Below are 26,128 nucleotides of genomic sequence, written 5' to 3' on the forward strand. Positions count from 1 at the left end.
CGCCCTGCTAGACTCTAGGAAGTCAGAGGAAAATAGACAAGGGCAGGATTCTGTTCCTCTCCGTGTCCTGTGTTAGACATATTAAAAGCCTCATCCCAGTGAGGACAGGCTAGCTGGACTACACTCTGCCATCTCATCCCCAAGACCTTCTGGAACAAGTTGCCCTCAGGGACATCTTCCCCAGCACTTCTGGCTATACCAAGTCTCAAGCGCCTTGGAACAAGTTATTTTAAAAAGTTAGAATCCATGGAGCTGTCGGCTAATTTGTGTCAGCCTGGAAGCAGGCTGGCGGCCGCTATTTATAGCTTCGGCCGGGGCTCGCCCCGAGAAACAAGTCTGTATCCCCAGGCGGCGACACCAGGGCGCGACCGAGGCGCCCTCCCGACGCTCACGCGCGCAGCGCCCAGGCCGCCCTGGCAGTATGTTGTGCCTTGCGCCCTGGCTGTTCACTCCAGCTCAACAGAACCGGTCCCTGGGGTGTCTGCGACCGGGAACCCCGTTCTACACCTGCGGATCGGCCGAGCTGCGGGAGTCCGGACGAGGAGCGCGCGTGGTGCCAACTGGGGTGCAGGTGGCGCCGGAGGATGGGGGGCGCGCGAGGAAGGAGTAGGTGCCAGCTTCCCCAGATAGGACCGGGCGAGGGGCGCGCGGGGGCGTGGCCTGCGGGAGGCGGGAAGGCGTGGCTGGCAGGGTGGGCGGTGGCGAGGGCGTGGCGGGGCGGCGGGGCAGCGGCGTGGGGCGCCAAGTGCGGTGCGAACCGCGGCGGTGGGTATGGCGGCCAGGGCGGAGAAGCCCGGCCCTGGCGCGGGGCGCTCGTGGGAAGAAGGGGCGCCACACGAGTGAAGAGGGAGCCTCCTTTACAAAGCAGGCCGAGCCCGCCTGGGCTGGGAGCGCGGGTGCCGCCGCAGCAGAGCGGGGTAAGGCAGAATGGGAGCCCCAGGGCCATATTGGGGACCTGGCAGCACTAGAGGTGACCGGACGCGGCGCTGCCAAGCCCTTTGCTCCCCGATCTTGGGAAACTTTCGTGATCCTTTAGATTGTTGTGGGGTGCTGTAGGGCTCGGGAATTGAACTTTGGCAAACTTTGATAAACTTTGGGAATGATTACTCTTCTAGGCTCCTAAAGACGTGAGCGAAACGCCTGCTCTCTTTGATGAACGGCCAGAGCTGGGTCAAGATGGTTTTCTCAGAGATTGTATGCTCTTGGGTTGGGGAAAGCAACCAGTTCCTACCCCCAAATAGCAGGGATCCTAAGGTCATTTTAGCAGCCGCCCCAGCTGTAGTCAGGGGCCTGTAAGTGTCCCTGTACATCCGTACATTCCTAGTGTTTGGATCGGAGAGAAGCAGGGTGGGCTCACTTTGCTCGTAAGAAACTTTTTAAAGTTTGTTTTTCTTCTTAAATACTTTAGTTATTAGTACCAGGGCCCAGCTTCTTGATCTGTACGTGTGTGATGGTGTGCACGGGTAAAGAATGTACGAGTTCGGGAAGAGCGTCCTTAGCTGCATTCTCCAACAATCTTTTAATTAAGAGACTTGCAGTGACATTAAATTCCAGGGGCTGGGCAGTTGTTTGCTTTCTGTCCACTCTTTACACTGGTGACTAGAATTCACCCTCTTGGTCAGCCGTCTTGGTTCCTGAATATTTGTGAAGGAATGTCAGCTTTCCAGTTTTCCTTCTATCAAGGTGCCTCCAAAATGTGCCTCTTAAACAGCGGTTGTATAAAAGCCTGGAAGTGAATTGTGCGCCGGTTTTCCCTTAGCGCTCAAAACGACGGCGATTTGTTACCTGTACATCACTTCACACACCGCCCTTCTGCGGGGCCGGGAAATATATTGCAAGACAAACATGGAAAGATTAAAGTGGAGTAAGGGAGGGACTTTTCTAAATATCGGTTGTGTTCAAAGTAAAAATGAGCTAACTTGGCACAAAGTCCCCTGGCTCAGCAGTTTGGCCTCTGTTGAGATAAGCATCAAACAGAGCAATGCTCTGCCCTGTAGTGTGAGGCAGTTTACAAAAACGGCCCCACGGGGACAGACAGTGCAGTTTGCTGACCAGCACGTGGCTGGAAGTGGTCGGGTTTTTAAATGGCAGGAAACAAAAGTTGACTCTTTGTCAATAAGGAAAGAATTTTAACCAATTTTCCTGAATGATACTAACATGGTGGGTTTTTCTGTTCACTTTTCATAGCTAAGTGACATATGACAGGTTTGAAACGTCCTTGCGGCCACCCTGGCTTATGTAGAAAGCAGGGACTACATCCTACATTGCTTGAGCACATGCTTAACAGTACCCAGGACACACAGCCTTGGGATCTTCACCACTCCGAAGTCCCACATACACTAATAAACACACGTTTGTAACTTGCCAGCATGTGTAAGGACATTCAGAGGACCGAAAGGCCTCCAGAAACCTTCCACTTGTGCAGAAAGCCTGGTACTAGGAATCTGGATGTGAAGAAACCCAGCCAAACCCAGCTGGTGTCCAGACTCACCTGTGTCTGTCCATCCTTCTGTGGATCCCCAGGGCTAGGCATCCAGGGTCTATATTGCATTTCTATCAAATTCCCCCGTGCCTGCCTCTTCCACAGTCTGCAAACCAAATCTCCGGAGGCAAGGACCATAGTATTGTTATCTGAGTGTTCATAGCACATACAGCACACAGCACAAAGCTACACACAAGAGACATTTAATGTATCCTGGAGAGAGAAAAGCACCCACTGTGGCTCCCGGGGCCATCACAGCACGTGAGGACAGTCTGCTTGTGGTTCCAATATGATGCATAAAGGCAAGAAAACAATAGAATGTCACCTACATTTTCACTCTTACAGGGTGGGAACCCCTTGGTGGGAATTAGAGTAGCAGTCTGGAGCTGACTTTTTAAAAGTTGCTCATACATGTGAATAGCTGGAGAGTCTCATACTTGTGTGTTTTATTCTTTTTGTTTTGTTCTTTTGAGACAGGGTCTTTGAGACTGTAGCCAGCCCTGGCTTACCTAGAACCCTCTACATAGACAAAAACTGACTTCAAACGAATAGAGACCTACCTGCCTTAGCCTCTGGGTGCTGGATTAATGGCCTACACCACCATTGTTGGCCCATATCCTTTGTCCTTTTATTTGAAGAATTATCAGTTCATTTAGACCATTTACAAACATATGGTACTAAGAATGAAAACTACTCATTTTTCTTCTTCAGGCTACCCACCCCACTAACTCCATACTAAATTAATGCCAGTCGATTCATGACAATCGTTTTCTTGTTCATTTAAGAATGAATATTTTAGCAGGGCATGGTGCCATGTACCTTGTAATCCCAGCACTTGGAAAGCTGGGGCAGGATTTCGTGAGTCTGAGGACATCGTAGTAAAAGTGGGCAATAACATTCTATCGCTGTCGAGGTGTGGAGTTTGTTCAGTAAGAGTAAAGATATTTGCATTTAAAAAGTCTCCAGTGACATGATGAACGAGGTCACTGGACTGTCCTTAATTCCTTTTAGGGAGTCTGGCTCTACGTATGTTTGGCACGTGACGCACAGCACATGCAGTAAGAGGACCAGATGACAGCAGCCTTTAGAAAGTGGACCTAACTTTTAGCAGAGTCCATCAATCCTGTGAGCGCCCACTCGCTCAGCGGGAGTTCTGCGTGGTGAGCCATCTCACCAGCTCCCGGGGATTCTGGCGGAAGTGTCCCTCTCGTTGCTCTCACTGGCAAAAGCTTACACTATACTGTAACCTGTCAGTCTTCACACACGTGTTCGAGCGTGCAGACAGTGAGGATGCAGAGGGCAGCTTCTGGAACCTGAGCAATCTGCCTGCTTCTTCCCCTTGAAGGCATGTGGAGGGAGATGTGACCAAGAGTTGTAGGTGAGGTTCCTTGTTGGCATTCGGCACTATGGGCTGTGCAACCTTGGGCAAATTGCAGTACCCTCTCTGGGCTGCCACTTCCTGGGCTGTAAAGGAGGAAGATAAATGAGACACTTCCAAGGTTCTTAGCTAAACCACAATGTTTCCATATGTCAGGTGCAGCAGGTAAGACTCCAGATGACATCACTCCGGCTATAAAGGGAAATTACCTTTTAATTGTTTACAGGGTTAGTGCTAGAAAAGCCAGTCGGGCTGCCCAACTTAGGCATTTGTGGAATATCAAGAGCCTGCTGAGATCGCCAGTATATTAAAAAATCCCATGATTTCTTTTTTAAAAAGATTTATTTATTTATTATATGTAAGTACACGGTAGCTGTCTTCGGACACACCAGAAGAGGGCATCAGATCCCACTACAGATGGTTGTGAGCTGGAAGAGCAGTCAGTGCTCTTAACCTCTGAGCCATCACTCCAGCCTCCATGATTTCTTTTACTGCGGTGTATCCTTGCCCAAACCATCCCTTAGAAAGTCGAGTATTGGTAAGTCCCATTTCACTTGCAGGTAATTACTTTTTCATTATTCAGTTATCACGCCTGGAGGAAGAGGTTGAAGCGAGTCCTTCGAAATTAACAAGTGATGTTCAGTGAAATGTTCTGTTAAGTGACGATTCTATTGGGTTTCACGGGTCTTCCACAGAAGTCATCTAAAAGACTTGGTAACCGGCACAGGAACCTGGAGAGTTGGCCAGGGTAGAGGGTGGGATCCTGGAATAACAAAGCCGCAGTGTGACAGTCAGCCTTGGAGGCATGGCCAATTGCTAGCATTCTGTTGATGTTAGAACTCTGTAGAAAAGGCTACTTAAAGCTGATTCCCAGAGAGAATATTTACTTTGTCCAAGTATTCTAAGAAGAAAGAATTTGATATAAAAAAGTAAGTGTGCAAAACAGTAAAGACCTTAATTTTTAAACATTAAATGTGCATTATACACGCTTGCCTGGTGCCCTTGGAGGTGAGAAAGGCGCATCAGATGCCCTGGGATTATGAATGGTTGTGAGCCACTGTGTGGGTGCTGGGAACCTTTGAAGAGCAACAAACGCTTGTAACCACTGAGCCATCTCTCCAGTCCCTAGACCTTTACATTCAAATGAGCACATTTCCACTATTTAAACTTAGCTCTCACTGAAGCCAGGTATGGTGGTGTCCCTGCAGTCCCAGCTACCGGGGAGGCTGAGGTAGAGGATTGTTCCAGCACAGCAGTTCAAAGTCAAGCTAAAGAACGCCATCCAGGCAAGTGCTTGCCCTGCAAGCATGAGGGTAATGCCTAGATGCTGTGTGTCCGTGCCAGGCAGGAGCATTTGCTAAGGAAGTTTGAGACCCTGGGCTCAGTTCCTAGCACCCACATGAGAAGCCAGGTGTGGCCACAAGCATCCCCATGTTCTGTCAGGGACAGAGAGGGGAATTCCTGGGGGTTGCTCTAGGTTCAGAGGGAGACCCTGACTCAAGAGAGAAAAGTGGTTAATGACAAAAGAAGACACATAAGTCACCTAGTATCCTCTCTGGCCTCTGCGCACGCACTGATGTATGTCTACCCACTCCCATAAATACATACACTAAACACCAAAAATACTAATTAAAAAAAAAGGTCCAGCATGCTGTCACACACTTGTGCTCCTAGTGATGGAGAAACAGACAAGGGGATACTTGAGACTTGCTGGCCAGCCAGGCGAGCCTCCTTGCTGAGCACCAGTAAGAGACTCTGTCTCCCAAGGAGTGACACCCAAGGTTGTCCTCTGTGGCACACATACACAGAGTCCTAATAAAATAAGGTTAAAAGCAGTTCCCTGGGCTTTCAAATTCCAATAGGTCAAGAATGAAAACTGGGTTTCCTCTGAGAGATGGAGTGTTCATGCCAGGATTCCTGCTCTTAGCCCAGCATCCACTCAAGAGCATTAACCCCTCAGGCCAATAGAAATGAGTAAGATTCCCCTCCCCCCACACAAAGAAGTCTAAGAAACAAGATGAAATCACAGATAGTGCACAGTGTTACAATGCCTCCTATGCAATTATTTCATGAGTAACCCACATAGGTTGTGTGTTTGGCTGGAGAACACTCCATCCCATGTATGAGCTCCACCATGAGGTGAGGAGAAGCAAGTCGTATATACATAAATTTAAAACAATATCATTTAAGTATAATCTTGTCTTTCCGGAGTTTTATTCTCTGACATTCGAATGATATCCTGACAGTGATTGGGAGCTAGATTGGGACAGAAACCTGGACAAAGAGCTGCTTGTAATTTCACTACATCACGGGTTCTAGGAGAAAGTGACTTTTCCCTGAAGAACATGACGACAGTACTTAAAGGTTAAGTAAAGATTCAGGAAGGAGTGGTAGCCGTCAGAATCCTGGAGCGGAGGAATTGGCACAAGTTCAAGGTCACCATGGGCTACAAAGTGAGACTTCGTCTCAATACATACACCAAGACGCTGGAAACATGACTCCATATTTCAGAGCTTGTGCTGTCCCTGCAGAGGACCAGAGTTCAGTTCCCAGCACCCAGCACAACCACCTGGAATTCCAGTTCCAGCAAACTTGAAGCCTTCTTCTGGCACCTACTGGCATCTACTGGCACCTGTATACACACACACACACACACACACACACACACACACACACACACACGTGCACACATATACTTTTTTCAAAAAATATTTAAAAAATAGTATAAGTGTAATAAAGAACATGATTTTTTTTTCACTTACAATAGGGGCTAGAAGGCTGGAGAGATGACTCAGCAGTTAGGAGCACTGACTCCTCTTCCAGAGGTCCTGAGTTCAATGCCCAGCTCCTGACTGTCTGTAATGGGATCCAATGCCCTCTTCTGGTGTATCTGAAGACAGCTATAGGGTACTCACATATATAAAATAAATAAATCTTTTTTAAAAAGGTGGGAGTAACCTGCTAGTGGAGTGACTGTTCTCCAACCACTAGCAATGCTTCTCACAAAAGGGGAGCTAGAAACTACCAGAACTAATAATAAATACATTTACACTAAAGTAAAGAATGCCCTTTTATGTATATTTTATGGTAATGCTGGTAAACAGTAAAATTGGCATCTACCCATTCTTTCTAAGCAAACCAAAGTTGGTTCCAAAAGAGAAAACAAGCACAAACAGGTCTGGAAGACATAGCATTTTAAAATATAGACTTCAATACAAGAACCACAGAACCACTGGGTTTAGTATTATTTCGTTTTTTAGGTTTTTTTGTTTTCTGCTTTTGTTTTGTTTTGGTTAGTCAGTTGGTTTTGTTTTGTTTTCTTTGGTTTTGAGACAGGGTCTCACTGTGTAACCTTGGCTAGCCTGGGAATCACTGCAGAACAGGCTAGGCCAACTGCTGGGATAAAAGGTATGTTCCACCATGGCACGTCTTCAAAACCATAAGCTAACATTTACAATTAATTTGTTACCAAATTTAAAATGGACAGGAAGTGGGAATTTTTCTGAAAGCCAAAATTGACACATGAAATAGCAAGCCTGCACAGTAAGAGCTATTAATGAAACGGGAATCTATCCCAATCTTCCTGCCACCACCCTCAGAGAAAGACACTAGTCCCAGACGCCTATAAGAGACTTTCTTCCATGAGATACTTCAGAGAATTTAACCTTTGGGGCTTTATAACTTATATTTCAAAATAGAATGATACTCAAAAATTGGTCCACCTGAGGCATGAATGGATAAATCTAAAATAAATGATAGAATATAAATGTTCTTTACTATTACTTGTAAGTCATGATATGGACATCCTGGAAGTGCTGTGATCCCCAGCTAAAACTCAAAAGAAAAAAACTATTAAATCCGGTACCGAGTGGGGCTGTTGGGAACCACAGGAAGCATGGGATCTGTAGCCAGCCAGGACCAGATGCTGCGTTATCCTGGAAAGGTGAACTCGTGAAAACCACAGCCTGTGGTCCCAGCATGTATAACACAGAAGCAGGAGGATCCGACACTCAGAGCTAGCCTCAACTACATAGTGAGTTTGAGGTCAGCCTGAACTACATGAGAGACCACGTCTCAAAAGGTTATGAAAGAAATTGAAACACTAATCATACATTAGAAGCATTTGTGTTAAATTCAGAAACAAAAGTAGGTGTCACCTTGCTGCCTTGTTTATTTGGTCTGACACAGCAGGAAGAAGAAAGAACAGGAAGCCGGGTATTGTGTTTGGCTGTGATTCCAGCAGTCTGAAGCACAGGGCCAGCAAGATGGTTCAGCAGCTCAGAGGCACTGGTTGTTCTCCCCAAAGACCCAGGTTCAATCTCCAACACCCACATGACAGCTTACTACTGTCTGTGACTCCAGTCCCAGGGGATCTGACATCCTTTTCTGGCCTCCTTGAGCACCAGGCATGCACGTGATACACGGACATTCATGCAAACAAAATATACATATATATTGTTAAAAACAGGGGAGGGGCTGAGGCAGGAGAATCACAAGTTGCAGGCAAATCTTAAAGTTAGGCATAGTATCAAACAAATAGGAGGAATTAGGAAGGTCAGCCATCTATGTTTAAAAGCAGATATATTGAGTCTACATAATTACATAGTGAACCAGAGGGATCTGCTCGCTTTCTTTAGGACTTCCTAACAGACTGCTGCATACAAGATTAGTAACAAGAATTACCAGGGTGGGTGTAAAAGTGCCTGCCAGGCACATAAGGCCCTGGGTTACATCCCTAGTGCTGCCTGAAACAAACCAACAGCTCATGTCCCCAAGTAATAATGACCAACCAGGAAAATCTAAAACCATTTAGAACACACACACACACACACACACACACACTAGAATACTTCTCGAGCATCTAGAAATAAGCCCAATAAGTGTAAGCTCTTCTAACTTAAGATCTGAAACTTCGATGGTCGTCAGAGAATTTCTGTGTCAACAGAGAATGGTTGTGCTAAGGCTGGAGACTTGGCTCAGTGGTTAAGAAAACTTGCTATTGCGGAAGACCCAGGCTCTATCCCCAGCAGCCAGCCACATGGTGCTCACAGCCATTTGTAGCTCGGGTCCCAGGGAACCTGACACCCTCTTAGGACCTTCAAGAGCATCATACATGCACTCGATGTGCATACATTCATACGCATAAAATAATAAATCTTTTTAAAACCATCTAAGATTTGCAGTCAGCTGCCTCACGGGTCCCCTGTTCTCTGTGGACATCAGTGAAATGCCAGCCACCTTCCTTCTGCCCCCAACTGATCTACATTCACTCTGAATTTTTCATTTATTTATTTATTTGTTATTTTTACTTTGACTTTTTTTTTTTAAGATAGGGTTTCCCCATATATCCCAGGGTGGTGTGGAACTTTTAATCTCCTTTAGTCTCTAAAGTGCTGGGGTTACAGGAGTGTGCCACCACACCCAGCTTGGAGGTTTTAAATACCTTCCAATGGTGACAACTCCCAGATGGGACCTCAGGCTTGGACACTTGCCCACCTTAGGCGTTTCAAGCTTCATGTGTCCCAAATAGAACCCGCAATCACCATGGTCTCTCCTGTTGACCCTCTCTGATGACCCACCTTGGAAAAGAGCATATTTGTTCCTCTAGTTGGAGTCATGAGCTCCGCTGTCCTCCCCAGCCCCTGTCTGGTCCTCTCCAGTCCTCCACATGTCTCATTAGCATGATCAGGCAGGCTCAGCTGTCTCACCACCTGTCCTGTTGGCAGCGGCCTCTTTAGATGACAGCAAGGGGGGGTCCTCAGTAGAAGCCCTCTAGGCTTCTGTGCTCCCCTCTAGGACATTCAGGATACAGACAAGGGGTGTCCCAGGAATGCTCTAGACAAAATGTGTCACTCCGTTCAATCCCTCAGAGGTCTTTCCACAAATGAGAACCAGGTACCTGTCCCTCCTGCTGTAGCCTGGCTCCTCCTGGCTTCTGTGCCCTCTTCCCATCCTTCATGCCTGGCAGGGATACTTTGTCACTTCTTGGAGTGCTCTGTCCTGCAGTTGAGGCCCTCTGGTTTTCACAGTCACATCCCTGCCTCTTGTGTCTCTTCTTGTCCTCGGGCCATGCTGACCCCTGTTGCCAACTTTGTTTCTGGCAGTTTGACTTGTGACTTGTGCTACAGGGACAGGTTCAGTCCCAAGAGTCCTCAGCCCTGAGAGGCCAGAGTAGAGCAGCAGCAGCATTTCTCCAGGGCTGCGTCTGCTTTGCCCTTGGCTGCAGCCTCTGGCTATGAGGAGAAACAGGTGGGACCTTGCTTCCTCCCTGTGAGTTCTCCACACACTCATCCTGTTGGGAACTAAGGCTTGACCTCACCGACAGTCTTGTCTACACTTCAGGGAAGGTTTCTTCCCACACTTGCTCTCTCCACTGCTGTTGGGAAGGAAGGCTCCTTAAGTTTTTACCTTCAATGTTCCTATCACCTTCACCCTCTGATGTCCTATATCCATGGCTTGAAAACACCTTCAATAGGGCCCTGACCCTCTCTGTGATTGAGCTGACTCCTCCTTTAATTATAGGTTTATTAAGTAAGTGCCCTTTCCCACTCCCCCATTTATCCCCACCTACTGACTTGTAACCCATGATTAGACTCTCTATTCCTACCTTCCTGCTAGTCTGGTCATTTGAGGACTGTTGGTAGCCTCCTTCCTCTGAGATCAAAGGGTCTTGGCTTCATTCATGTTGACACAGGGTTCATCAAAGCCCTCTGCTGGCCCTTAGCACTGTGCTGGTTTCTGATTCAGGAGTGGTATTCCTAAGTGTCCCTTTGCCCTCAAGACTCTCCCAGGTTCCTGTGCCACCTGCTAGCCCCATCTTGAATTTTAGATGCTGCAGGAGATTCCTGACCACTCCTAAGCAACTATACCCCCAGCCATGCAGGAGGTTGAGGCAGGAGAATTACGAGTTTGAGGTCAATGTGGGCTACAGAGTATAAGGCCTTGTCTTTAAGCGAAAAGAAAAGAAGAGAAAAGGAAGAGGTTTGTGAAGTAACAAAACCGGAGAGGGATGAGGAGAGGGAATAGTACGGAGGAAAGAAAGACCGTTTCTCAGAGCACAAACTCCAGGCACTTAAAATCAAAATGACACTGTCTTCTCTGAAGACGGACCCTCATCTGGCCTACAGCCAAGACACAGCACCCAGCCCTTCTGGGTTTTATCTTCAGTGAGTCATGTCTTCCCTACCTCACCCAATCCAGTACCACCTTCCCACACACGGTCCCAGGCCCCTCAGAGGGCACCATTTTTTTTTTGCATGTCCTTTCTTGGGTCTGACATTGATACACACTGGACACAGCTGTTCTGCAGAGTCCCCAGTCTTCAGTCCCTGTTGCACACAGCTGTATCTGAAATGTGCTCGGTGACGTAGGTGCAATATTGGGAGAGCACTTGGATTTGCAGAGTTAGGGGCACTCAGTCACCGCTTTCCAACCCCAGATCTGGTGCCATTATACCAGGTCGCTCTGCTGTCGTCTTTCACGAGACAGTTCTCCAGATCCCAGCTCTAACTCTGCTGCCCCCCCCCCGACCCCCGCACCCAGCTTTCCCTCAGGGCTCATTTGAGTATTAACCACCCATTTCTCTGAAATCGCTCTCCACACACCGTTGGGTGTAGCGGCCTGCCCCGTGGTCCCATGCAGCCCGTGAGAAGCTGAAGTAGGCAGATTGCCACTAGGAACTTGTCAGCAGAGGCTACAGAAAAACCAGCAAAACAAAACAAAATGCAAACCAACAATGATAAAAAACAAAACTAGGGGCGGAGAAAGGACTCAGCAGTTAAGAGTGTTGCTTGTGCAGAGACCAGGGTTCAGTCCCCTTCAACCCTGTGGTGGCTCACAACCATCTGTAACTCCAGTTCCAGGGGATCCGACGTCCTCTTCTGGCCTCTTCAGGTGCCAGGCATGTACCTAAGACATACAGACCAAGTCAGGGTTGTAATGAAACACCATGACCAAAAGCAACTTGGGGAGGGCAGGAACCTGGAGGCAGGAGCTGATGCAGAAACCATGGAGGGTGCTGTTCACTGGCTTGCTCAGCCTGCTTTCTTATAGACTCCAAAACCAACGGGGGGGGGGGGGGACCACCCACAATGCACTGGTGCCTCCACCATCAATCACTCATTAAGAAAATGTTATACAGGCTTGCCTGCAGCCTGGTCTTATGGTGGCATTTTCTCAGCTGTTGCTCCCTCCTTTCAGATGATTCTAGTATGTATCAAGCTGATATAAAACCAGCCAGGACACACCACGCACACACCACTCATACACATAAAATAAATTTTTTAAAAAATCTATTTTCTTTCCTTCTTTCGGTTTTCTTTATTTATTTTTCTCCTTTTGTTTTTGAACTTAGAGCCTCCCGAATTCCCCGCCCCGAATTCTAGGGTCTCAGAGCGTACCGGATGTGCGCCACCTTATGTTGCAGAGACAGATTTTTAAAAGATGTGTTATGTCTTAAACTGTCTGGCAAACCTGTGCCTCAGGAATGAGCCCCAGGCTGCCCCTGCTGTGGCATAGCCACCATTGGACTGAAAACCAACACGTCCCAAAGGCCCCTGTGACAACTACATAACTTCTGAGAAGAATTAGAGCTGCCAATCACCATGAAAGCAGCCCAAAGACTTGGAAACCGAAGGCCTGTTCAGTGCTCAGTGGTATAAGGACAGGGCTGCTGTTGTTTGCAGCACGTAGTTGGAGTATAATAAACTCAGGTTCCTGAGGCTAGCCTCAGACTCACTAATTAGCCCAGGTTAACACTCAACTTCTGATATTCCTGCCTCCAATTCCCAGGTACTAGGATTATGAACATGGGCCACAGTATCTGGCCTTTAGTTTTTCTTTTTAAATTAAGATGTATCAAGGAGACCAGATGCCATTTCACGAAGACACATATCACATCCAGGCGGTAGGTAGCCCTACTTCCTACCTACCACCATTGTAGGTAGTACCCCCTGTTCTGACAACTGCCACAGGTTGATTTTGTCATAGTGTGACTACAGAGCTTAGGTATACAAACTAAAGCAAGCGTGCCATCACCAGCTGATGCAATCTTATCAGACCCTGTGGTTCTTCGGTCTGTCTGTCAGCAGTGTTGCTATACAGCGTGCGACTGTTTAAAGTGCTGTCATAACACTGGGTGTGGTACCCTGTCATTAAACTTTAGGCACCTCACAGAGTTAAGCAGTTCCCATCAATGAAGAGAATACACTTGGGCCACCTGTGCATCAGTCAGCCACATTTTACTGTACCGGAGGCACACTACTCACACTGTTAGTCTCAGGAGTGGGGTGCTGACATCAGCTGAGTGACAGAGAGGAAACAAGAGAGGCTGGGGTCCCACATTCCCCTCTGGTGGCCTGCCCACAGTTATCTGAGGACTATCCAGCAAGTCCCCTCTTTGGCACAGGGACAGCAGGGCTCATCTTGGCCCTTGTTCATCTCCTTTCAGGACTGGTGGTGGCCTCCAAGACTTCAGCTCCCAGCAGCCTTTGTGGTCTGTCTGCTCATCACAGGTATAACATACAGGAGAGAGAGCAATAGAGCTCTGTTTGTTTCCGCTGGCTTGTTTCAAAAACTGGAGCTTCAGAAGACAAGAGGCAGGGCCCTAGGTCTTTTGCTTGTTTGTGTCTTGATGTTTTAAGACAGGATCCTGGCTGACTTGGACTTACTATGTAGCCCAGGCTGGCCTCAAGCTCATGGCAATCCTCTTATGTTCTCCCAAGTCTTGCCTAGAATCACAGGCAAGAGCCACTCTGTCCAGCTTGATGTAGTTTTGTTTTTATACATGCGTGCACACATTTGTGCATGTTCATGTGTGTACAGTTGTGCTTACTCATGTGCACATGGTTGAACATACCCTTCTGTGTATGTGGCCCAAGGTGATCTGTAGGGTGTAGAGGCCACAGGACAACCCTAGGATCATTCTTAAAAAGGACATTTACTTTTTTTAAGCCCGGGTTTCTCCTTAGCGTATAGCCCACTGGTTAGGCTAATGGCTGGCCAGTCTGCTCCCAGGTTTCTCTACCTCCCCAGTGCTGGGATCACACCCATGGGCACCATCACATTTCGAATCTCCATGGATTTGGGGCTTGGACTCAGGTCCTCACGCTTACAAGGCGAGCCCCTTACCGACTGAGCTGGTGCTGGCGCTCCGTATCTTTCTCATTTTGTGAGAGCAAGTCTCTCTGTGTACCAGACTGGACTCAGTCTGCTGGCTCCTAGGATTACTGGCCTGTTCCATCACATTTGGCAAGGGCTGTGAATTTTGTGGTTACAAATGTGACGTATTGTTATGGAAAAGAACAGGAGAAGGTACCCTATTATTAGAAACTGTAACTCCTTCAGTGTGGCCCTTCTCTAAGGACAAGTCTGAGTGATCAGGAAGTGACAGCATCAGACTGCGTCCCATTTAGCATTACAGCAGCAGTGTTTCTTTATGTCATTAATATGCTTAAAATTATATTCCATTAGTATTAGTGTATGTTTCAGTAGTTAGGGATCATGTGAATTTTATTTTTCAGTCATTATAAATGAACAATAATTTTTCATTTATGCCTGGCCTTACTCTTTTGTCTACAGATAAGAAAAAAAAAATGCACCTTGAACCAGTGGTGGGTTTTTCTCTGATTATAAAACATCTGGAAGCAGCTGGCCAGGTGGATTTAGCAGTCCTGCAGTGTTACAGTGATGACCTTGGGACTTCCTTGACTCTTCCCTCAGGCTTCTGACTAATGCTTACAAGGTGGCTTGCTCATCTCTACATATCTTAGGGTATCCATTGCTTTAAACAGACACCATGACCACGGCAACTCTTATAAAGCACAACATTTAATCAGAACTGGCCTACAGTTTCAGAAGTTCAGTCCATTATCATCATGGCGGGAAGCATGGAGTCATGCAGGCAGACATGGTGCTGGAAAAGGAACTGAGAGTTTTACATCTGGATCCACAGGCAGTAGGAGGAGACTGGATTCCACCGAGGGCTTAGCTTGAGTATAGGAGACCTCAAAGCTCACCCATATAATGACACACCTCCCCCAACAAGGCCACACCTACTCACAAAGCCACAGCTCCTAATAGTGCCACTCCCCTATGGGCCAACCATCCAAATACAGCAGTCTATGAGGGCCATTGCTATTCAAACCGACACAGCAGGCATCATGGCTGAGCTCATCTTGGTGGAAGAGGAACCATCAGCACACAGAACGTTCTCAGAAAGCCAACTTTGGTTGGAATGACGCTCATGCAAGGTTTTGAGTTCAGTTCTCAGCACTGGTGGCTGGGCTGGTGGCTTGGGCCAGTGGCTCACAGCAACCCGTATTATAGCTCCACCCCCAGGGCTTCTGTACACCTTCTTCTGAACTCTATGGGCACCTGCATATACCCACACAGCACACACATATATACATAATTAAAAATAAAGCACATTGTTTAAAAAAAAAGAAAAAGAAAAGCAAAGGGTTCCAAGAAGTTTCCCAGAAAAAAATTCTTAAATTTCACACCTAGATTCTAATCTCCTCTGCTGGGATCAGCCCCACTCCCCTCCCATGACCTAAGGACTTGGATTAGGCTCCTTATTGAAACCTGGGTAAGGGGCCTTCCTGATAGTCTTAGGCAGGTGAGCACCCGTCCTAAGAACAGCTCTGAGGAATGAGTAGATTTAGGGCTGACTGAGGGAAGAACAGGGACTAGAATGAGTCCCTGGCATCTCTCAGGAAGGGGAGTGGCTGCTTCCTGTACAACGATGTAAGTCTTTGAAGTGCAGTGCTTTGCCTTCTAAAACATTCAGGGTAATGTGAGTCACGATGGGGACAGGGATTGTAGGATTTGTCAAGAGTAAGATCTTATTTTCTGTCTTATCCCGATAAGCAGAACACAGGAAGTGTGCTTGAAGCTAATACTTAGCTGTTCCTTTAGACTGCTAGTAAGTCAAGTTTTATTTAATTCCAAGTCTGTTCTTAGAGATGTGCATTGGGGCTGGAATATTGGGGGCTGGAGAGAGGGCTCAGCTATCAAGAACACTTGTTGTTCTTGAAGAGCACCTGGGTTCAGTTCCCAGCACACACATGGTTTACAGCCATCTGCAAAGCCGGTTCTAGGGAATTTGACACCCTCTCCTGTCCACTGCAAGTGCCAGGCATCATGAGGTGTACCGACATGCCCGCTAAACTTTGACACACATAAAACAAATCTTTAAAATATATATATTTTTAAAAGGGTGGCTCAGAGAGTAAAGAGGCTTGATGCCAAGCTGGTCTACCTTAGATCCCACAGCCTACAGGGTGGAAGGAGAGGTCAGATTCCTGTGAATTCTTTTCTGGCTTCCACTCAAATAAATATTTTTAGTGTCTTAGATCTATTTATTTTCTTAATTTATATGCATGAGTGTCTATGTACCATGTGAGTGCCTGGAGCCTTCAAGGCCAGAAGAATGTATACATTCTCCTGGGACTAAAGTTACAGACTTGCAATGTGTGTGCTTGGAATCAAATGTTGGTCTTTAACCACTGAGCAAACTCTCCAGTTCAAATATCCTTTTTAATTAAAAAGATTATTTAGCATTGTATTTAATGTGCCTCTGTGTGTGTATGTGTGTGTGTATATTTATGCATGTATATATGTGTGTATATATTTATGCAGGTGTATACATGTGTGTGCATGTGTGTATATTTATGTGTGTGTATATGTGTATGCATGTGTGTGTGTGTGTGCATGTGTGTGTGCGTGTGTGTGTGAGATGTCCTCAAGTATCTTCCATGTTGCTGTTCCCCTTCTTTTTTCAAACTGAGTCTCTTACTGGACACAAAGCTCTCCAGTAGGCTGGGCTGTCTTGCCAGGAGCTCAAGAGATCAATGCACCCCCATCCCAGCCCGACACTAGAGTTCCAGACATGCACAACCAAGCCTGCCTTCTTGCATAGGTTCTGTGGATCTGAACTCGGGTCCTCGTGCTTGTGAGGCAGGCACTGTACTCACTGATTGTCAACTGATTGTCACTTAACATCCTAAAATTCCAAGGGAGGCACTTTCTGAGTTCTGCTAGATGCTATAACTTACTCTTTAAGCCGTGATGGTTTTCCTCACTGCAGAGAGGCCATGAGAACTTGGGAGCTGTCTTTTCATTGAAGTTCTAAGTATCTGCCTCTAAGTATCTGAGCAGCAGCAATGAAGAAACTTCCTATCTCTGTCCCCTGTGCCTTCTCACAGAAGACTTACATTGTCCTCCCTCACCCCTGTCTACGGACACATGGCTGCTTCTGGTTTCCTTTTTCTCACTGTTGCAACAAAATACTGACAAAGGCAGTTTAAGCACAGAATGGTTTTATTTTGGCTCCGAATTCAAAGACATATATATATATATATATATATATATATTCCGTCATGATGGAGTCGAGTTGGCCCTGTTACATCCACAGTGAGGGTGCTGTTACTCAGCTCTCTTCCTCCTTTTCATTCAGCCCATGCAGTGAGGCTGCCTACATGTAGAACGAGTCCACTCATTCCAGCTCACCTCATCTAGAACCCCCCTCGAGCCTTAGGGCTTATTCCCCAGTGGTTCAGAATCTCATTGAGTTGACAAGACTGAACATCATGGTTAGCCCTTCAGTGACCAGTCTCACAGGGAGAAAGCCTCCTGCCCACAAACCTTGCTGGGAGTGTGCTCAGCAGCAGTGATGTCCACAGACAGCACCACCAGATGCCTTCATGGACCCTATCCCAACCCTCCACAGTTCACCCAAAATCCAAAGCCCCTGGGCCCCTTCCCCTTGTCTTTGGTTGATATGCTAATACTTATACCGTAGCTGTATGTGCCTGTGATTCTGTAACACCAGCACAGCAGTGAGGACATACTGTATGCTCACTAATGCTTTTGAGTGACTATTGGACTGGAGCCTCAGTCCCAATGAGGTAACCATGACCAGCCAACTCTGGGTACTTCTCGAGCTGTCCACCCAGTGTTGTCCAAGTGTCCAGTTTGGGTTTCTATGGTTACCACAGAGATTTCATACATGATAGATGAGGTGATTTTGGGTGGTCTTTTAACTACTGAAATTGTGAGAAAATAGACCCCTTAAAAGTTGTTTCCTTCTTCGTGGTGGCCTTGAAGGTCTGATACTAGCAAAGTCAGCCCTAACTCCCAGCAGATTGACCCAAAAGAGGGTTTTTTCCTTGTTGGGTTTCCCTAAACAACACACTATAACTGTGTTAACCACCTTTCTTGTCACTGTGACAAGACAATAGACAGATTAAAGGAAGGATTCCTATGTAGCTCATGGCTTAGAGGGTCCAGTCCAACCCTTTTCAGTCTATGAAAGAGGAAAGTGGCTCATGCTGTGACCTATGTCCCGCTGCCTTCCTATGGTTTCATTTTTCCCTCGTCCAGTCCTCCAACCTATTTGGATGCTGTTGCCCACATACAGGGGTGGGTCTTGCCCTCTAGGTTCATCTTCCCTGAAAATACACCTCAGTCACCCCCCAGAGGTGGTTTTCACCCATTCCCCAAGTGATTCTAAATCTAGATGAATTGACAGTGAAGATAAATCATCACACCAACTATTTATGTGCATTAAACTGTGTCAGGCACAATAAGTTAGCTGGAGGTGATCTGAAGTGCACAGCAGGGTGTGACAGGTTCTGTGCACCATCAAGCCAATGAACACGCAATGGTTTTTATCATCTGTGCAGAAGCTGGGAGCCAGTCGCCTTTGCTGAGGATATATACTTTTTATGTACCGGTTTGTATTTGTCTTACGTATCTCAAGTTGGTCCCAGACTTACTGTATAAGCCAAGGGTGATCTGGACCTTCTGAGCTTTCCTCCCTGCGCCCACTAGGGCTAAGGTTAAGGTGTTTGTCCAATCTCTGCTTTCTATGCCTCTTAATCCTTTTTTTGAGCAAAAGCTGTTTAGACAGTGTTTTTGGCAACAATTTCATCAAGTAGAATGTTATCAGTGGTTTGTTCTGAGACAGGTGTTTCATATGTAGCTATAGCTGGCCTGGGGTTGGTTAAACAAACAGATGACTGAACGTTTGGCAACCCTTCTGCCTCCTGAATAGTGCCAATGTTTTTTGTTTCTTCTTAAAGCTGACATCTATTTCTGGTATGATTGCTTTTATAATACTTGAAATATTATTATTTTATAATAGTAGAAGAGAGCCTTCTTTCTATTTAAGCTTTATAAAGAATGTTGGTATGAAAAAAAAAAAAATCAAACAGTGGGTGAGATGGTAGATTGGCAAGGCGACAGTTTAGACAGTGCCCCGGAAGTGCCTTTGCAAATGTTCTCTAATCTCCTGGGGACAGAAAGGTGCGGGTCAGGAGTTAGCCAGTCCCCTAGCTGTATTCAGAGGCAGTCTGAGGAGAAAGGGACCCAGAGTTGGAGGCAGGGAATTCATTGCTCTTTCCCTCCACTCCAGTTTCTCCATCCCTGAAGTGAAGGGTCAGGGGATGGCTAAGCCGCTCACTCCAGCAGTTGCAGGCTGTGCACAGTATTTGTGGGGTTGGCTCTAAGACCCCCCCCCCCCACAAATTCCAAAGTCACCAGTGTCCAGGCGGTTTCTGTAAAACGGCGAAGTATTTGCAGAGAATCTATCACATCCCGCTGTATAGTTTAAATCATCTCTGGATGCGCTGAAATACCGAATGCAATGTAAATGCTGTGGAAATTGTTACTCTGCTGTATTGTTTGGGGACAACGACAAGAAAATGCGAACACAAAACAGCTTCGGCCACCCTACACTTCAAATTCTTTAATTGCTGTTATTGTGTGCCTATACGTATGATATGTGTAGTGCAAGTGTGCATGTGCCATAGCCAGTGTGTAGGGGACAAGGACAACTTTCAAGAGTCAGTTCTTTTCTTCCAAGTGAATTGCCAGGCTCTAACTCAGGTTGTTAGCATAGCTTTACCACTAAAGAATGATGGTGGTGGTGTTAATAGAAGTACAAGGAGTCACTGGGGGGAGGGGCTCCCTGGTTTGGGGATTACATGTAGTCCACTCCGGGCCTCCCCTTGCTTCAGGTCTGAGGTTTGTAGTGGAAGGAGAAGCAACACTGCCCCAATGCTGCGCTGTCCTGCTCTCCCCAACAGTAACTGCCATGTTTCCCTTGCAGGTTAGCTGTTGGGAGCAATGGGCGACTGGAGCTTCCTGGGGCGGCTGCTGGAGAACGCGCAGGAGCACTCTACAGTCATTGGCAAGGTGTGGCTGACCGTGCTGTTCATCTTCCGCATTCTGGTGCTGGGGGCCGCAGCTGAGGAGGTGTGGGGCGACGAACAGTCGGACTTCACCTGCAACACACAGCAGCCAGGGTGTGAGAACGTCTGCTACGACCGCGCCTTCCCCATCTCGCACATCCGCTTCTGGGCGCTGCAAATCATCTTCGTGTCCACGCCCACCCTCATCTATCTGGGCCACGTGCTACACATCGTGCGCATGGAGGAGAAGAAGAAAGAGCGGGAGGAGGAGCTGCTGAGGAGAGACAACCCTCAGCATGGCCGTGGTCGCGAGACAATGCGTACAGGGAGCCCGCGGGACCCGCCACTACGCGATGACCGTGGCAAGGTGCGCATCGCAGGCGCACTTCTGCGGACCTACGTCTTCAACATCATCTTCAAGACGCTCTTCGAAGTGGGGTTCATCGCGGGCCAGTACTTTCTATATGGCTTCCAGCTGCAGCCTCTTTACCGCTGCGATCGCTGGCCCTGCCCCAACACCGTGGACTGCTTCATCTCCAGGCCCACGGAGAAGACCATCTTTGTCATCTTCATGCTGGCTGTGGCCTGTGCGTCACTGGTGCTCAACATGCTGGAGATTTACCACCTGGGCTGGAAGAAGCTGAAGCAGGGAGTTACCAACCACTTCAACCCAGATGCCTCAGAAGCCAGGCACAAGACCTTGGACTCCCTACCCGCGGCCACCAGCTCTGGCCCGCCCAGCGTCTCTATTGGGTTCCCACCTTATTACACACACCCCGTCTGTCCCACAGTACAGGCAAAGGCATCAGGGTTTCCTGGGGCCCCACAGCCACCAGCAGACTTCACAGTGGTGACCCTAAACGATGCGCAAGGCAGAGGCCACCTGGTCAAGCACCTGACGACAGAGCAGAACTGGGCCAGCCGAGTGGCAGAACAGCAGAGTCCAGCCAGCAAGCTCTCTTCAGCAGCATCTAGCCCTGATGGTCGCAAGGGACTCACTGACAGCAGTGGCAGCAGCTTAGAGGAGAGTGCCTTGGTGGTGACACCAGAAGAAGGAGAGCAGGCTTTAGCCACCACAGTGGAGATGCACTCCCCACCGTTGGTCCTCCTGGACCCAAGAAGGTCCAGCAAGTCCAGCAGTGGGCGTGCCAGACCAGGGGACTTGGCCATCTAGCCACAGTCTCTCCAGATACCTTTATAAACCTTCTCTTTACCCCTTAAAAACAACAACAACAACAAAAAAAAATCCCCAAAACAAAACCAAAATGAAAAAGTACTTCAAATCAACAGATAGAGAGAGAGAAAAGAACAAACAAACCTGACAGCGCTGGAGTCCCCTGAGGGAAACACTGAACAAACTGGATCCGTCTGGTTTTAATGCTTGCTTTTCTTGTCGCTATAGGATAAAGTGGGGGTGCCACTAGCGTGCCTGAGATGGAGGGGGCAGGGCTGTTGGCTTTTAAAGATGCTTCCTGCACTGGTTGCTCCTGTTTGGCGTCTTCCATCTGTAGTTACTATTCTGTCCCGAGGAAGCGACAGGTGTTAGCAGCCCTTCGGTGGGGGGACAATCGGCTTTCCATTCCTAAGCTCTCCGAGCAGCCCAGAAAGTCACAGGGGCACTTAACTCTATCTCCGTTTGATACTTTTAACTTAGAGTTGAATTTCATTTTGGGATATTTGCCAAACTGTACTAAAAAAAGACTTAGAGGGAATCTATCTAGTGTCGCTTGAGCTTCTGGAATTGCAAGTGAGGTCCAGGACATCCAACTGCAGGCTGCAGGACAGAGAGCAGTTGTCCTCCAGTGCTGGTTCCATGGGACAGGGCCGCAGACATTCCTGGTAGAGGTGGGTGGAGATGCAGAGACCGTGGAAAACCCTTCAACAGAGAAGGAAAATGGTAGTGTGGCAGGAATACCATGGGTGTTTCTTTCTTTGATGATATTTTGTGCTTAACCTGGATGGTGACAGTATCTACCCCTTCCCTCACATATACATACTTGCTTTTCATTAAAAAAAAATAGTACTGTTAAAATGATAGCTGATTATGGAGATGTTTAATTAGTTAAGATTTTACTTTCCTTTCAAACAAATCTACCTTCTGTGTCAGCCAACTAATCACTGTGAGGGTGTCTAGATAATGAATTAATCACTGTGAAAATGTACGATAGAGAAAACTTGGGGGAATTCACATGAGTTTTAAACACTTGAAGCTTTAAAGTGTCCGAACTGGACGTTCACTACTATTGCCAGGAGAAATGTTTATGCAGACGAAATCACTGGATGACCTAAACTTAAAAGAAAGAACAAAATAAAACACTTCAAGCTCCCGGACCAGTTTTTGGAGGGTTTTGTTTGTTTGTTTGTGACTACTTGCTTTCTAAGGTGTAAATAAAATTGTGTTGATTTTACTCCCTGTGTAAGAACGTGCAGCTGATTGTACGGTGTCTGCCCTGTTTCCCACCCACTTCAGTACTGTCCTCCAGGGAGGCTATTGATGTACGTGGGCTGATCTGGAAAACCAGGAATTCTCTCTGCAGTGCACACTGCAATGGAGCCTGTGCCCATTTTCTTTATTAACCAATGAGCAGTAGCCCTGCAGGGCTTGCCTCCTCCTTCGTCTCCACTTCGGGTAGTTCATCCTTATTTAGCAAACATCACATATTTTCCCATTTCATTTCTTCTAATAAGCTAATCTGAGGGTTAATTTGGGGCTACCCCCCCACATATTTTCTGTCTCCAACGTTAAAGGGGTAGAAAGTAATTTCCACACTCAGTCTTGCATGTGCCCACATAAAGAGTTCATTCCGCTTGCTGTACAGTGCAATGAGCAATCACTGGTGTTTAAAATACACTGCCTTTTCATACGGAGCCCCAACCACAGCTAAATCCTTTGGAAAATTCTAGATACATAAATGCTAGCACGGCACATGAAGTCTTTGGCTTAGAGGGCAGGGTGTAACTCTTTAGAAAGAAGGGTTATGAAGAAAGGCATCCTAAGAGCATTCAGGTGGTCACCAAAGAGCCAGTCTTCAGTCACTGGTGACTGTGGATGCTTCCTGAGTTCTTTGCAGTCTTGGGTGGGTGTGGATGCTTTTCTGAGTTCTGCAAATTGGACTAAAATAAATGTTATGGTATGGAAGCCCTGTGCTTATTCACAGTTGATTTCTGAGTATTTAGTTTTCACATTTGAAGATGGGACTAGGAAGACAGCATGAGGACCTGAAATAGGGGAGCCAAACCTACGTTTGGCTTTGTTTGTTTGTTTGTTTGTTTGTTTTAATGGGCCATGATGGCATGTGCCTGTAATCTGAAGCAGGGGAGGCAGAGACAGGAGGTCTCTGGAGTTGGCTGGCCTTTCTAGCCAAATAGGCTACCTGCAGGTTCAGAGATACCCTGCCTTGAAAAGGTGGAGAGCAATTGAGGAAGATACCACACACATGTGCATGAACCATGCAACATTCTTCTTCTTCTTTTTTTTTTTTTTTTAAATTTTATTTATTGACTTCTGATCCAAGGCCAGACCCGACCCAGTTTCATCAGGACTTGCAGCCTGCCCACAGGATGCTGGGCTTCCAGAAGAGCCACAGGAGGGCTCTAACTCCTGCGCACAGGAGTTACTCCACCTTCCCTCCCCACTGTCTATCCTGGAAGAGGCTGCCCTGAACTCTTAGGGCACAGGGAGTAGGGCTGCCTGGGAACAGACATTTCCAGCCCAAGATCAGAGCCAATCCAGTTGCATCTGGACTGGGCATTACCATCGGAACTCACAGCCTACTCAGAGAGCCAAACGCCCAGGAGCAATCTCCCTGGAGACCATGGGCCCCTAGAACCACAAGAGAAACAAGCTCCAGTCAGAGACAACAAGATCACCTAGCAGCACGGATAACAAGATGGCAAGAGACAAGTGCAAAAATCTAAGAAACAGAAACCAAGACAACCTGACAACATCAGAACCCAGTTCTCCCACCACGGCAAATAGCAGATATCCCAAATCACCAGAAAAACAAGATTTATACTTGAAATCATACTTCATGATGATGCTGGGGATCCTCGAGAAACTCACAAATAACACACTTAAAAGAAATACAGGAAAGCCAGGAGAACACACACGAACAAGTTGAAGCCCTTAGAGACAAAAAAACACCAAAATCACTTAAGAGCTGAAGGGAAGCACAAAGAGGAGAAGGAACTGAAAACAAAAACAGAAATAATGAAGAAATCACAAAAGAAAACAACCCTGAAGTTGGAAAACCTAGGAAAGACATCCGGAGTCATAGATGCTAGCATCACAAACAGAATACAAGAGATGGAAGAAAGAATTTCAGAAGTAGAAGACACCATAGAAATCATTGACACAACAGTCAGAGAAAATGCAAAACTCAAAAAGATTCTGACGCAAAACATCCAGGAGATCCAGGACACAATGAGAAGACCAAACCTAAGGATAATAGGTATAGAAGAGAGTGAAGACTCCCAACTGAAAGGCCCAGTAAATATCTTCAACAAAATCATAAAAGAAAACTTCCCTAACCTAAAGAAAAAGATAACCACGAACATACAAGAAGCTTACAGAACTCCAAATAGATTGGACCAGAAAAGGAATTCCTCCTGACACATAGTAGTCAAAACACCAAATATTCAAAACAAAAAAGAATCCTAAAAGCAGTAAGGGAAAAAATACAGGTAACATATAAAGGAAGACTGATCAAAATTACACCATACTTTTCAACAGAGACTATGAAAGCTATAAGATCTTAGGAATGACTCTAAGACTCTAAGAGAACACAAATGCCAGCCAAGGTTACTATTTCCAGCAAAACACTTAATTACCATAGATGAAGAAACCAAGATATGCCAGGAAAAAACCAAATTTATACAATATCTGTCCACAAACCCAGCCCTACAAAGGATAATAGATAGAAAAACTCCAACACAAAGAGGAAAATTTTACCCTAGGAAAAGCAAGAAAATAATCTTCTTGTAACACCCCAAAAAGAAGAAAAGCACACAAACACAATTCTATGTTTAACAACAAAAGTAGCAGGAAACAATAATCACTATTCCTTAATACCTCTTAACATCAATGGACTCCATTCCCCAATAAAAAGACAAAAACTATCAGACTGAATATATAAACAGGATCCAGAATTTTGCTGCATAGAGAAAACTCATCTCAGAAACAAAGATAGGCACTACCTCAAAGTAAAAGTTTGGGAAAAAACGTTCCAAGCAAATGGACCTAAGAAACAAGCTGGAGTAGCCATCATAATATCAAATAAAATAGATTTTCAACCAAAAGTCATCAAAAAAGACAAGGAAGGACACTTTTTACTCATCAAAGGAAAAATTTATCAAGATGAACTCTCAATCCTGAATATCTATGCTCCGAATACAAGGGCACCTACATTCATAAAAGAAACTCTACTAAAGCTCAAAGCATATATTGTGCCACACACAATAATAGTGTGGTACAATCAACACCCCACTCTCATCAATGGACAGATCATGGATACAGAAACTGAATAGACACATTGCAACTAACAGAAGTTATGGACCAAATGGATTTAACAGACATCTATAGAACATTTAATCCTACAACAAAAGAATATACCTTCTTTTCAGCACCTCACCTCACCTTCTCCAAAATTGACAATATAGTCGGTCACAAAACAGGCCTCAACATATACAAGAACATCGATATAATCCCATGCATCCTATCAGATCACCTTGGACTAAGGCTGGTCTTCAAAAACATCAAAAGCCCACATACAAATGGGAGCTAAACAATGCTCTACTCAATGATAGCTTGGTCAAGGAAGAAATGAAGAAAGAAATTAAGGATTTTTTAGGATTTAACAAAAATGAATCACAACATACCCAAACTTATGGGATACAATGAAAGCAGTGCTAAAAAGGAAACTCATAGCTCTGAGTACCTCCAAAAAGAAACTGGAGAGAGTATACATTAGCAGCTTGACAGAACACATGAAAGCTCTAGAAAAAAAAAAAAAAAGCAGACACACACCAGAGGAGTAGATGGTAGAAAATAATCAAACTAAGAGCTGAAATCAACCA

At 46.3% G+C, this 26,128-nt stretch overlaps 1 protein-coding gene across 1 annotated transcript; it reads left to right on the forward strand.

Moving 5' to 3' along the window:
• Window positions 1-792: 792 nt before the first annotated feature.
• On the forward strand, window positions 793-21,591 carry GJA3 (gap junction protein alpha 3). Its single transcript, XM_080926582.1, has 2 exons — window positions 793-917; window positions 19,972-21,591. Exon 2 carries the CDS (start codon window positions 19,989-19,991, stop codon window positions 21,225-21,227), a length of 1,239 nt encoding a protein of 412 aa, XP_080782708.1. The 5' UTR covers window positions 793-917; window positions 19,972-19,988; the 3' UTR covers window positions 21,228-21,591.
• Window positions 21,592-26,128: the final 4,537 nt, after the last annotated feature.

This window comes from Micromys minutus, assembly GCF_963924665.1.
Source record: "Micromys minutus genome assembly, chromosome: 12".
NCBI classification, from domain to species: domain Eukaryota; kingdom Metazoa; phylum Chordata; class Mammalia; order Rodentia; family Muridae; genus Micromys; species Micromys minutus.

Bases quoted from the DNA above. Each gene is read 5' to 3' on its own strand.
- GJA3 (XM_080926582.1), top strand. From the start codon at position 19,989: ATGGGCGACTGGAGCTTCCTGGGGCGGCTGCTGGAGAACGCGCAGGAG.